Genomic DNA, 13,416 nt, shown 5'->3' on the forward strand with positions numbered 1-13,416 from the left:
TGCACAGAAATGATAGCGTGTGTGTGTGTGGTGGGGTGGGGATTACTTGACACCTGGGTCACCTTAGGGCATACAGAAACACAAGTGGGCTTCCCAGAACAGGGACCAGCCTGCCCCAGGGGACGGTGAATAGTGGTCCCCCTCTTGGGAGGCCCAGGTGGCTGGCAACCTTGAGATGACCCCTAACATCTCCCAGGCCAGTGCAGGTGGCAGACGTCTTCAGGTGTCCCTGACCTAGCCCAAACCCACCGCTCATGGGAGCCCCCAGGCTGGCTTCCCTAGTCAGCAGGAGTTGGGGCTGAGGCTGGGGTTGGGTGTGGTGCTGCCATGGTGGGACACCACTCCCCTCCCCATTTGGGGTCACACATGGTCATCTCGCTCACTTTGAAGGGCTGATGGTGGTGATCAGAGACCCTTGGGGATTGTGGGGGCCCAAGAGCTTGGTGTGGGCTGAGCGAGCCCATCCCTTGGCCCTGCTCCCCATGTGGGGTGAGGTGGCTGCCCTGGCCTGGCCTCCCCCTGCCTCCAGGGCTCTGCTGCCCAAGAGGAGAGAGGGCCCTGGGCCTTCTGAGACTATTAGCCCAAGGAGGACTTTGGGGGGCTCATCTCCCCAGCCCCGTCGTTGTTCCCTGACTCCTCCTGGATGGGCTTGAGCCTCTCCTCAGGGGGCTCCTCGGCGTCCTGGTCTCCTGCCAGGGCAATGCCCTCTGGCTCACTGCCAGGACCTCCTGGGCCCACCCCAGAAGGACTGCCCATCTGGGCCGCCTGACCTAGGCCCACAGGAGCGGGAGCATTTTCATCTTCCTGAATGGCAGGGGAGGCCTTGGTGGTCTCCTCAGGGGCAGGGGCTGCCCAGGCAGCATCACGGGTGTCAGAAGCAGCCTCTCCAGGGTCGACTGTGCCAGGAACTGCCTCATCGGCCTCTTCATTGTCTGGGACGGCCTCGGCGGTGTCTTCCTTGGAAAGGGCAGCCTCGGCGGTATCTTTGTTACCTGAGGAAGCCTTGGCTTCTTCTGCAGTGGCAGGGGTGCACTCGGTGATGACCTCCTTGGCTGGGGCAGCCCGGGCAGCATCTTCACTGACCGGGGCAGCCCGGGCAGCACCTTTGCGTGAACTGGAAGCCCAGCCAGCACCTTCGCGGGCCGGGGCAGCCTGGCCAGTGTCTTCGCTGGCGGCCCAGGCAGCACCTTCACTGGGTGGGGCTGCCCGGGCAGCACCTTCGTGGGCCGGGGCAGCCCAGGCAGCATCTTCACAGGCTGAGGAGACCTCAGCACCATATTCATGGGCCGAGGCAGCCTGAGAGGCGACTAGGTCTCCAATGTCCACATGGGCCCCTTCTTCCACTTGGAACTGCTCACTTGTACCTGGGGTGGCCTCCCATGCCTCGGTCTCCCGAATGAGCTGCAGCATCCTCAGGAAGCCAGGCGGTCTCCTCTCCAGACGCATCCTCCTCAGCTGGTTCTGGAGCGTCTCGTTGGGGCGGGCCCGCATCAGCACCTGCCTGGCGCGCAGCTGGTCTGCGATGGCGGCCTGGATGGCCCCCTTCTCCATGGCCGCCTGCAGCAGGCCCTCCAGGCGCATCACGTAGGCAAAGAGAGTCTCCTGGGGCCTCTGAGCACAAGTCAGGAACTTCAGCCTTGCGGTCATCCGGGCGTCCTTGTTACCAAACGCTTGCACCAGCGCGGCCAGGCAGTCCTGTGCAGGGATGTCGGGATTTTCATCCAGGAGGCCGCACATGAGATCCAGCGCCGGGCCACCCAAGCTCTCCACCAGCCTCCTCCTCCTCTCCCGTTCCGATATGTGGCGCCACAGGTACAGCATGTCGTTGGTATGGTCCAGCCAGCTCTCAAAAGACTCTTCTCCACAGCACGGCTCTTCCAACCCAGAAAAAGGTCTCAGTTCCTGGTAGGCCATGCTGTCGAGCAGAGGCTGCAAAGTCTCCCGCCATTGCTGGGTCCAGCCTCCTGCCTCATCCATGGCTCTTGCCACACCTGCAGCCTCTTCCTCACCTGGAGCCTCTGCCTCACCTGCAGCTCCTGCCACTGTCACAGATCCTGCCACACCTGCAACTCCTGTGTCACCTGCTGCTCCCTCTTCATCTGACGCTCCTGCTTCATCTTCAGCTCCTGCCTCCCCCAGGGCTCCTGCCTCCCCCTCGGCTCCCTCCTCACCTGCAGCTCCCTCCTCACCTGCAGCTCTCTCATCACCTGCAGCTTCTTCCTCACCTGCAGCTCTTGCCACATCAGCAACTTCCTCCTCACCTGCAGCTCCCTCCTCACCTGCACCTTCTTCCTCATCTGCGGCTCCTGCCGCACCTGGAGTTCCTGCCACATCTTCATCTTCAGCTTCTGCCTCACCTCGGGATTTTGACACACCTGCAGCTCCTGCTGTATCTGCAGCCTCTTCCTCACCTGCAGCTCCCCATTCACCTGCAGCTCCAGCCTCAGCTGTAGCTCCCTCACCTGCAGCTCCTGCCACACTCACAATTCCTGCCACACCTGCCACTCCTGTGTCACCTGCAACTCCCTCTTCATCTGACGCTCCTGCTTCATCTTCAGCTCCTGCCTCCCCCTGGGCACCTGCCTCGCCCTCGGCTCCTGCCTCCCCCTCAGCTTCTTCCTCACCTGCAGCTCTCTCATCAGCTGCAGCTTCTTCCTCACCTGCAGCTCTCTCATCACCTGCTGCTCTCTCATCACCTGCGGCTTCTTCCTTACCTGCAGCTCTCTCATCATCTGCCGCTTCTTCCTCACCTGCAGGTCTTGCCACATCAGCAACTTCCTCCTCACCTGCAGCGCCCTCCTCACCTGCACCTTCTTCCTCACCTGCGGCTCCTGCCTCACCTGGAGCTCCCTCCTCACCAGCGGCTCCCAATTCACCTGGGGTTCCCGCCTCACCTGGGGCTCCCACCTCACCTGGGGCTCCCGCATCACCTGGCGCTCCTGCCTCACTTGGGGCACCCTCCTCACCTGGCGCTCTCGCCTCATCTGTGGTTCCTTCCTCACCTTCACATCCTATCTCACCTTCACATCCCTCCTCACCTGCAGCTCCCTCCTCACCTTCACATCCTGCCTCACCTTTACATCCTCCCTCACCTTCACATCCTCCCTCACCTTCACATCCCTCCTCACCTGCAGCTCCCTCCTCACCTTCACATCCCTCCTCACCTGCAGCTCCCTCCTCACCTTCACATCCTGCCTCACCTTCACATCCTCCCTCACCTTCACATCCTCCCTCACCTTCAGAGCCTTCCTCACCAGCATCCCCCTCCTCACCTGCAGCTCCCTCCTCACCTTCACATCCTGTCTCACCTGCAGATCCTGCCTCACATGGAGCTCCTTCCTCACCGGCAGCTCCTTCCTCACCTGGAGCTCCTGCCACATCTGCAGCTGCTGCGTCACCTGCCCTGCCAGGCACTGCTTGCCTCTGGGGCTGTGCAGGGACATTGAGTCTATCTTGTGACTCAGAATCAGGGGCCTGGGGCAGGAAGACCACATCCCAGGGTCCCCCCTTGCCCGGTATTTGTTGGGGGATCAAACTTCGATTTAAATACTCAGCAAACTCCACCAGGGCCACGCTGGTCCCCAGCTCCTTTCTGAAGACCTGGCCCAGCACTCGGTACCTGCCCAGGGGCCACAGGGCAGCCTGCACGGCCTCCTGGAATTCCTGGTCCTCGCAGTCGTCCGGGATGCCCAGGATGAGCAGGGAGCGCTGTGCGTTCATGCCTCTCCACTTGCACCAGTCCCGCAGGATCGCCAGTGCCATTGCCATTGCCATTGCTGAGGTCCTGCGGGTGGGGAGAAGCGACTGGACGGGAGTACACAGACTGTCGCAGTGTGGGCCTCGGCCTGTGGGTGCAACGGGGAGAGAGGCGTGTTTGTGCCACACAACGCACCCCACAGCCCCAGCCAGAGCCTCGTGCCCCTCACAGCGTGGCCTGCAGCACCTCCTCTCCCTGTTTGCTCTGTTTGACTTTAGGAAGCTTTTGTGATAATAAATTACATTTATTCACAAGATATAGGGCTAGTAGTATTTTTTATTTTTCTAGCAGCAGTTTTAGGGAAGTCGCCTGGTTCCCCAAGGAATTTGTCACCTTTTCCAATTTGGGGCACAAATTTTCCCATGATATTCCCTCCCTCTCTTCTGGATGTCCGTCTGATCTGCAGTGACAGCCCTCGTTCCCTCCCAACACGACCCAGGTGATTCGTGTCATCCCTGTCTTGTGCATCGCTCTTGCCGGGGCTCCATCCCTAGTTCTGTGCTGGGTAAGAGGAGCCTGGGGAGAGCTGTCTCTGTCCCTCTGCCCCGCTGTCTCTCACTGACCTCCTCTCTGGGCGCTGTCGTCTCTTCAGTGGGCCACTTTGGGTTCCCTCTGCTCTTCTCTTTCTAGCTTCCTTCAATGGGCCATCAGGGCACTGATTTCACCTCCTTCTCCTTTCCTAAGGTGAGCATGTAGAGCAGCACGTTTTCCTCCGATCGCTTCTTGAGCTGCCTCCCACTACTTTGGGGAAGTTGTACTTTTTTATTATGCACTTTGAAATCTTTTCTAAGTTCCTTTGTGATTTCTTCTTTGATCTATGGGTTTCCAAATATTTAGAGATGAGTTATCGTTATTAACATCAAATAAAATTCCCCTGTGATCAGAGAACTGATTCTGTAAAAGTGCAATCCTTTTAAATGGATGGAAACCTTCTTAAGGCCTGAAGTATGGTGTATCCCGCTGACGGTACAGAGCAGCCTTGGAGAGAAGCTATAGCTTCCGTGGAGGCCAAGGCCCTGCCCAGCCACATCTGCGATCCCTAGGCCACCCTCCACAGAGGCCACCTGGAACCTCTCAGATGCCACGTGCAGGGCGCCAGAGCCCCTCCCCGAACCCTCCCCCACTCCACTGGCCAGGGTGACACCTCCTGCAGATCACAGCTGCCCCAGCGCCCCCCAAACCATCATCTGCACCCCACGCAGCCAGGCTGCTCCTCTCCCGCACCCCCCACACCCTCAGCCGGCGGCCCTACCTTCCAGCCCACCCCCCGCCCCGCACCCGGGTGCCATCCTCCCCCGCCCTGCCGAGTGCCCTCCCATACTGCGACCCCGCTCAGCTGGGAGCACTCTGCTCCAGCCCCTGGAAGCAGGGCGCCCCCACGTGCTTGGACTTGAGCCTTCCTCTCTGGCCTCCCCACACCGGGGAGCCATCCCCTCCCCCGGCCTCCACACCTGCAGCCAGTCACCCTTCCCCGTGACCCCAGAAGCCAGGTGCACTCCGCGGTAGCCCCTCCATCAGCGCGCGTGCCCGCACCGGCTTAGACGGTCGGTGGCGGCCCCTCCGGCCTGCCCACGCTCTGGAGTCCTCCCCCTAGCGCCCACAGCCGGGAGCTCTCCCCTCCCGCGGCCCCCAGATGCAGAGCTGGTAGCCCGCCCTCTCACCTCCCCACACCCCGGGGCGGCGAGGGAGCGGAGCCCCCCTTCCTGCCCTGAGCAGCCAGCGGCGTCCGCCCTGCCCACCCCCTCTCACACGCACAGCGGGTCGCTCCCCTCCCGCCACCCGCACCCGGGAGTCCTCCTCCCATTGCCCCCTCCTCAGGCAGGAGCCCTCTCCCCAGCTGGGCGCCCTCCCCTCCGGCCTCCAGCACCGGGGAGCCCGCCCCTCCCACGCCCCCCACACACGCTGAGCCACTAGCCCCACCCTCCGGCCTCCGCACACCACAGCGCCCCCCCACCCCGCCTCCCCTCAGCCCCCACACCGGGGAACCCTGCCCTCAGCCCTCCCTTTGGCCGGGCGCCCTCCGCTCGCGCCCCCTCACTCACACCCCCAGAGTTAGCCCTCCCCTCAGCTCTCCCCTCACCAGGGAGCCCCCCTGCCCCCCGCAGCTGGGAGCCTTCCACTCCCGCAGCCCCCACACCCGCAGCCGGGAGCCCAGCCGCCCACTTCCACCCCCTGCCCGGGCGCTCAGGGGCCCCGACCCAGGACTCCAGGCGACCCCCGAGTCCAGGCCCAGCAAAGCCCTGCCCGTCTGCTCACTTTCGCCGACTCGGTGGACAGTTCCGCGGTCCCACTCAGAAGGGGCTGAAGACCTCACCTCAGCCGCACAGCCAGGGACTGTGGGGCACGGCTCCCAGGCGCTCTGTGCCGAGGCCACGTGAGCTTCCCGCTTCTCCCAGAAGCCCCCGCCAGGCAGAGCGGACAGAAAGTTCTAGGCGGCTCTGTGCAGGGCAGATGTGCAGGGCAGATGATTGGCTCGGAAGAGCCGGAGGGGAGGGCGCTGAGTGGTAAAGGCTTCACGGCGTCATCGCAAGGCTTGGAGCGTCCGGAAGCAAAAAGCGCGGCTTGTGGACGTGCCACCAATGAAACAGCCTACCAACAAGGCAATGGACTTGCAAGAGTAACCTTGCACGTGGAGCACCCGTTGTGGCAAATTGGGCAAGTTTTCTTTATAGTTTGTTTTCTGTTGTGGCTGGTCATGTCGTAAAGATGTCTACATTTTTACTGATTTCTCATCTAGTTGTACCAGTTGCTGAGGCAGGAGTGTTAAAATCTCCAGCTAGAGTTGTGGAAATGTCTGTTTCTCCCTTTATCCTGTCAAATGTTATTTCATGTATTTTAAAGCTCTGTCAGTGGACACAAACACATTTATGAAATCTGGGGGTTCCTGATTCATTGACCCTTACATCATTCTTCCCTTGATTCTCGGGTAATAGCCTTTGTCTTGAACTCTACTTTGTCCACTAGTAATACAGTGGTTCCTACTTCCTTATGCTTGCTCTTTCTATGGTATACCATTTTGCATCCTCTTACTATCAACTCATCTGAGTCTTTATTTTTCAATTGCAGCTCCTGTAGACAGCAAAAGCCTTGCTCTTTTCTTCATTCTGACAATCTCTGCCTTTTAATTGGAGTATTTAACCCATTAACATCGAGTGTGATTTTGGATTATGGCTGGATTTAGGTCTACCCTTTTACCATCTGTCTTAGTCTGTTCAGGCTACTATAAAAAAAAAAACACCATAGACTGGGTGGTATTTCATAAACAGCAAACATTTATTTCTCACAGTTCTGGAGGCCGAGGAGTCCAAAGTCAAGGTACTGGTGGATTCTGTGTCTGGTGAGAGCCTGCTTCCTAGTTCATAGACAGACATCTTCTCACCATGTCCTCACACGGCAGAAGCGGGTCAGGGAGCTAGCTCTCCAGGGTCTCTTTTATGGTCACTAATCCCATTCCTGAGGGCTCCACCCCCATGAACTGATCACCTCAAAGGCTCCACCTCCTAATACCATCACATTGTGGGGTACCACGTAATGTGTGAATTTGGGGGAGCACACAGACATTCAGAGTATAGCACTGTCTGTCCATCTCTTTTTCTTCCTGTGTTCCCCTTTTCCTGCCTGAGATAATCAAAAACGTTTTAAATTCCATTTTAACTTATTAATGCCTTTTTAGGCAATTATCACTTTGAATTGGTTTGTAGTGATTGCTCGAGAGATTATATTTCCTTAACTTTTCACTGTCCACTTGTGGTTAATATTGTACCACTTCACATAAGTGTAAGAACCTTTCCACCATACAGATTCATTCCCCATCTACCCCATCCTTTATGCTGTAGTCGCCATATGTATTACGCCTACAGATGTTACAAAACCTACAACACGCTATTAAAATTTTTATTTTAGAAAATAGTCATGTGTACTGTAAGAAAATTAAGAGCAAATAAGTATTCTTGAATATTTACCCACACATTTACCATTTCTGTGGTTCTTCGTCTCCACGCAAAGATCAAGGCTTCCCTCTACTATCATGTTTCTTCTGATTGAAAGACCTGCTTTGGCATTTCTTTTAGCGTAGGTCTGTTGATGAATTCTCTTAGCTTTCACAAATCTCAAAAGGTCCTTCTCTCCCCTTCATTCTTGAAGGATCTTTTCCCTGGTTAGAGACAGAGAGTTCTGGGTTGAAAGTTGTTTTCACTTATTGTTGTCGTTCAGCACTTTAAAATGCCCTTCCCCTGTCTTCTGGTTTCCATTCTTTCTGATGAGAATTCAGTGACTATTCTTGTCAATGTTCTGCTAGATGTAGTGCTTTGTCTAACTCGGACTGCCTGCAAGATTTTCTCTTTATACTTTGTTCAGTCGTTTGACTACACTGCCCCTACATGTGGCTTTTCTTTGTATTTACCCTCCTTGGGCTTCACAGAACCTCTTGAATCTGTAAATTACGTCTAGCTCCCAATTTTGAAAATGTCAGTCATTATTTCTTGAAGTAGCTTTTCTTCCCCATTCTCTCTTTTCTCCTGGGATCCCGGATACACATGTCTCGGACCTTTCTGTATTGTCCCACAGCTCATTGAGGCTCTGTTCTTCTTCTTCTTTATTTTTTTTTAAATCTTTTTCCTCTCAGTTTCTCAGAATGGATTATTTCTATTGATCTATCTTCCAAGTAATATGAAGCTTCTGAATATTCATAACTCTTAACAAACACCAATGTGAAAGGAAGGATGGAGTAACAGGAGCCAGAATAGGACTGTGTAAAGAGCTGCCAAGTTGCAAGAGCACGTGGCATCCCTGAGCCCCAGGCCAGGAGCACTTAATGCAGTGGGAGATCAGACAGCCACTGCAGAAACCTAGCCCGTCACGGTTCCTACGTGCACACAACAGCAGACTGGCCGATGGAAGCAGGAAGGGAATTAGTGAAGGATGGCGGGTGTCTCACGGGCATTTGGGAAGGGCTGGAGAGCCAGGCTTGGAGGCTTTGCAGAGAGGGACAAGGGTCTGAATCGCACCACTGTGCTGGACTGGTGAAGGCACCCCTGTGGCTCCCTCCCACGACTGGGCACAAACACTGTGGTTTGGAACAACAGTGTGGGACGCAAGTGCTGCCGTGAGAACCATGGCTGCCACAGCTCCTCGGAAAGCAGAGCTCACGGCCCCTGCTGCCACCCGCCCACCCAAGTGGAATCTGTGTGGCCCCTGCTTCTTCCCAGCTCTGGTCCCAGATTCAGTTGGCAGCAGGTGCATCTGAATGGTGGGGTAGGTCATCTGCCCACACCCTAGTTGTGAGGGAAACTTGGAGAGCGCACACCTGGCATTTTCTGGTCTTCTTGTTGGAGGTGGGTTCAGCCTCATAGAGTGGCAGCTTCCCAGGACAGAAAGAATGAGCAGAGTCCGCCGGGCCCGCCTAAAAGGTCCAACACCTTCCCCCTGCCCTTAGCATGAAACTCGACTCCCCTCATCCCTCAACACTACCCCTTCATAGAGCACCACCTCCTCCCCCTCCCCCAGCTCTTGTGGGTCCTCCTTCATCGTGCATCTCACTAGCCTGGTCTTTTTCTTTTGCTTGAGAGCAAGTCTGCAGGTGGAGGTGGTATGGATATCTTTGTGCCCATTCTCCTAGAAACCCCACAAGTGTCTAGAGAATTATAGTTGCTCAGTAAGTGTTGTCATTGTTGTTCCATGGTGATATTTTCACATTTCAAGATACCTCAAATTAAAATACATTTCAGATTTTTTCAAAAACCCTATCAGTCCAATACTGGCTTTCTCATGAAGGATCCTAGAGGCCTCTTGGGCATGACAGTTCTTTGTTACGTGGCCCCACTCCATGCATCTTCCACATTTAGCAGTCCTGAATCCTGGGCACTGGATGCCAGTGGTGCCTTCCCCACAGTTAAGGAGAAAACCAAGATCACTCCCACCCATTTTCAAAAGACCAATGGGACAGGACCATCCCAAGATGAGAACCAACAGAACCCCAAAACTTTATAATTCACCTATTAAATGGAAGAAAAGCCCTCATCATGTCCTAGTCTGCCAAAGTGCCTACGCTAGCCTCTCACTGGAGACGTCTCCCATGGGTGCTGAGCAGGAATCCTCTTATGGCCTCCCCACTCGACTCCCAACAGACCCTTCCCTCAATTGCCCACAGCAAAGGTGACGCTCAGCTGAAACATTCAATGAAATTTATTAAAGAGAACCATTTACTGAAACCATTAAAGAGAAGGGAATGACAAAACAGAGAGGAAGTTCTAATGACCACTACAGCCCGTAGGTCTTCGGGCCCCAACCCTCCTCCTGGGGTCCCAAATGAGGTGCCTCAGCTGCCCCCCATGCTGCAGCCCTCCTGCCATAGTCTCCCTTCCTGGGGGCAGCACGATCACCCTCTTGCCAGGATGCTGGATGCTGGCAATGTCCTCTCACTCCAGGCCATGTGGGCCACTACAGGGCCTACAGAGAGAAAAGTAGGGTTCCCAGAACAGGGAGCAGCCTGTCCCAGGGGTCATTGAATAGTTGTCCCGCTCTCGGGAGGCCTAGGTGGCTGGCAACCTTGAGATGATACCTAACGTCACCCAGGCCAGTGCAGGTGGCAGCCGTTTTCAGGCGTCCCTCACCTAGGCCAGGGCTGCCACTCAGGGGATCTCCCAGGTTGGCTGCCGGAGTTGGCAGGGGTTGGGGCTGGGGCTGGGGCTGGGGCTGGGTGTGGGTGTGGTGCTGCCATGGGCGGACACCTCTCCCCTCCCCATTTGGGGTCACACATGGTCATCTCGCTCACTTGAAAGGACTGATAGTGGTGGTCAGGGACCCCTGGGCATTGTGGGGACCCATGAGCTTGGTTTGAGCTTAGTGGGCCCCTCCCTTGGCCCTGCTCCCCATGTGGGGTGAGGTGGCTGCCCTGGCCTGGCCTCCCCCTTCCTCCAGGGCTCTGCTGCCCAAGAGGAGAGAGGGCCCTGGGCGTTCTGAGCCTATTAGCCCAAGGAGGGCTTGGGGGGGTTCATCTCCCCAGCCCCATCCTTTTTTCCTGACTCCTCCTAGATGGGCTTGAGCCCCTCCTCAGGGGGCTCCTTGGTCTCCTGGTCTCCTGCCAGGGCAATGCCCTCTGGTTCACCACAAGGACCTCTTGGGCCCACCCCAGAAGCACTGCCCATCTGGGCCGGGGTGGGGCCCCCGGGGGCCTCTGAGGGTCCTGCCTAATCTAGGCCTGCAGGGGCGGGAGCATTTTCATCTTCCTGAATGGCAGGGGAGGACTTGGTGGTCTCCTCACGGGCAGGGGCTGCCCTGGCAGCATCACGGGTGTCAGAAGCAGCCTCTCTAGGGTTGACTGTGCCAGGAACTGCCTCATCGGCCTCTTCATTGGCCGGGACAGCCTCAGCAGTGTCTTCCTTGGAAAGGGCAGCCTTGGCAGTATCTTCATTACCTGGGGAGGCCTTGGCTTCTTCTGCAGTGGCAGGGGTGGCCTCGGTGATGACCTCGTTGGCTGGGGCAGCCTGGGCAGCACCTTCGCGGGCTGGGGCAGACCAGGCAGTATCTTCATTATCCGGGGAGGCCTTGGTTTCCTGTACAGTGGCAGGGGTACCCTTGTTGATGACCTCGTTCACTGGGTCCACCAAGGCAGCATCTTCACTGTCTGGGGCAGCCTGGGCAGTGTCTTCAGTGGTTGGGGCATCCTGTGTAGCATCTTTGCAGGCTGAGGCACCCTGTGCAGCATCTTCACTGGCTGGGGCAGCCTGGGCAGCATCTTCACTGGCTAGGTCAGCCTGGGCAGTACCTTCACTGGGTGGGACAGCCCGGGCAGAATCTTCACTGTCTGGGGAGACTTCGGCACCATATTCATGGGCCGGGGCAGCCTGGGAGGCGGCTAGGTCTCCAGTGTCCACATGGGCCCCTTCTTCCACTTGGAACTGCTCACTTGTGCCTGGGGCGGCCTCTCACGCCTCAGTCTCCCGAATGAGCTGCAGCATCCCCAGGAAGCCAGGCGGTCTCCTCTCCAGACGCATCCTCCTCAGCTTGTTCTGGAGCGTCTCGTTGGGGCGGGCCCACATCAGCACCTGCCTGGTGCGCAGCTGGTCTGCGATGGCGGCCTGGATGGCCCCCTTCTCCATGGCCGCCTGCAGCAGGCCCTCCGGGCGCATCACGTAGGCAAAGAGAGTCTCCTTGGGCCTCTGGGCACAAGTCAGGAACTTCAGCCTTGCGGTCTTCCGGGCGTCCTTGTTACCAAATGCTTGCACCAGCGCAGCCAGGCAGTCCTGTGCAGGGATGTCGGGATTTTCATCCAGGAGGCCGCACATGAGATCCAGCGCTGGGCCACCCAAGCTCTCCACCAGCCTCCTCCTCCTCTCCCGTTCCGATATGTGGCGCCACAGGTACAGCATGTCGTTGGCATGGTCCAGCCAGCTCTCAAAAGACTCTTCTCCACAGCGCGGCTCTTCCGACCCAGAAAAGGGTCTCAGTTCCTAGTAGCCCATGCTGTCGAGCAGAGGATGCAAGGTCTCCCGTCGTTGCTAGGTCCAGGCTTCTTCCTCACCTGAAGCTCCTGCCCCATCCTCAGCTCCTTCCTCACCTGTATCTCCTTCCTCACCTGTAGCTCCTGCCTCACCTGCAGCTCTTGCCTCCTGTGGGGCTCCTGCCACACCCATAGGTCCAGACACACCTGCAGCCACCTCCTCACCTGGAGCTTCTGCCACATCTTCAGCTTCTGCTCACCTGGGGATTTTGCTGTACCTGCATATCACACCTCACCTACACATCCCGCCTCACCTCTAGCTGCTGCGTCGCCTGCCCTGCAAGGCACTGCTTGGCTCTGGGGCTGTGCAGGGAAATTGGGTCTATCTTGTGACTCAGAATCAGAGGCCTGGGCCAGGAAGATCACAGTCCAGGCACCTCTCTTGCTTGGTATTTGTTGGGGGACCAAACTTCGATTTAAATACTCAGCAAACTGGATCAGGGCCACGCTGGTCCCCAGCTCCTTTCTGAAGACCTTGCCCAGCACTCGGTACCTGCCCAGGGGCCACAGGCCATCCCGCACGGCCTCCTGGAACTCCTGGTCCTTGCAGTCGTCCGGGATGGCCAGGATGAGCATGGAGCGCTGTGCATTCAAGCCTTTCCAGCTGCACCCCAGTCCTGCAGCATCGCCAGCGCCATCGCTGGGACCAGGGGGGAGGGAGCGCGATTGGACAGGGGTGCACAGACTGTCGCCATCTCTTCCTTGGCGACCTGTGAGTGTAAAGGGGAGGGGGACGTTGGTTCCAGACAGCCCACCCCACCGCCCCCCTTGGCCGCTGCTTGGAGCTCTGCTCCCGCCAGTTCGCCCCCCCCAGCCCCCACTGCTGCGGCAAGAGCTCCTCACTGCACCCCTCTCCTCTGCAGGGAGGCAACTCCTTTTCGCCTTTGTGGATGCCCCTGTTCTGGCCATAGGCCATAGCAGCCCGAGCCTCTCCCACCGTCATCTGCATCCCGGCAGCCCAGAGCCCTCGTCTCCCCAGACTCCCGCAGCTGGGATCTCTCCCATCCTCTCTTTCCTAGCGCCAGACACAGAGCGCTGCAGATCCCTACTCTGACCCCGGCAACCTGGACATCCACTCCCGCGCCCCACTGAGTGGGGAGCCCCTGCCCCTTCCACCAGCACCTGCAGGTCTGCAGCTAGAGCCAGCCTCCTCGCCTGC

The 13,416-nt window shown here is 57.6% G+C and overlaps 2 protein-coding genes across 2 annotated transcripts; both read right to left on the reverse strand.

Moving 5' to 3' along the window:
• Positions 1-576: 576 nt before the first annotated feature.
• Positions 577-6,063, reverse strand: LOC131400409 (paraneoplastic antigen Ma6F-like). Its single transcript, XM_058535142.1, has 3 exons — positions 6,014-6,063; positions 3,219-3,845; positions 577-2,750 (listed from the first exon to the last, which is right to left on the reverse strand). The coding sequence occupies exons 2-3, from the start codon at positions 3,772-3,774 to the stop codon at positions 577-579; spliced, it is 2,730 nt and encodes a 909-aa protein (XP_058391125.1). The 5' UTR covers positions 3,775-3,845; positions 6,014-6,063.
• Positions 6,064-10,944: 4,881 nt separating this feature from the next.
• Positions 10,945-12,895, reverse strand: LOC131400410 (paraneoplastic antigen Ma6E-like). The gene is given in 3 exon segments (XM_058535143.1): positions 10,945-12,199; positions 12,751-12,866; positions 12,869-12,895. Coding segments are annotated over 3 exon segments (1,398 nt in total).
• Between the last annotated feature and the right edge of the window lie 521 nt (positions 12,896-13,416).

This window comes from Diceros bicornis, chromosome X, assembly GCF_020826845.1.
Source record: "Diceros bicornis minor isolate mBicDic1 chromosome X, mDicBic1.mat.cur, whole genome shotgun sequence".
NCBI classification, from domain to species: domain Eukaryota; kingdom Metazoa; phylum Chordata; class Mammalia; order Perissodactyla; family Rhinocerotidae; genus Diceros; species Diceros bicornis.

Bases quoted from the DNA above. Each gene is read 5' to 3' on its own strand.
- LOC131400409 (XM_058535142.1), bottom strand. From the start codon at position 3,774: ATGGCAATGGCAATGGCACTGGCGATCCTGCGGGACTGGTGCAAGTGG. The intron at 2,751-3,218 runs GTGAGGGAGGAT...CAAGACCTGCAG, and splicing joins AGGTGAGGGAGGATGTGAAG to GTGAGGAAGAAGCGGCAGAT.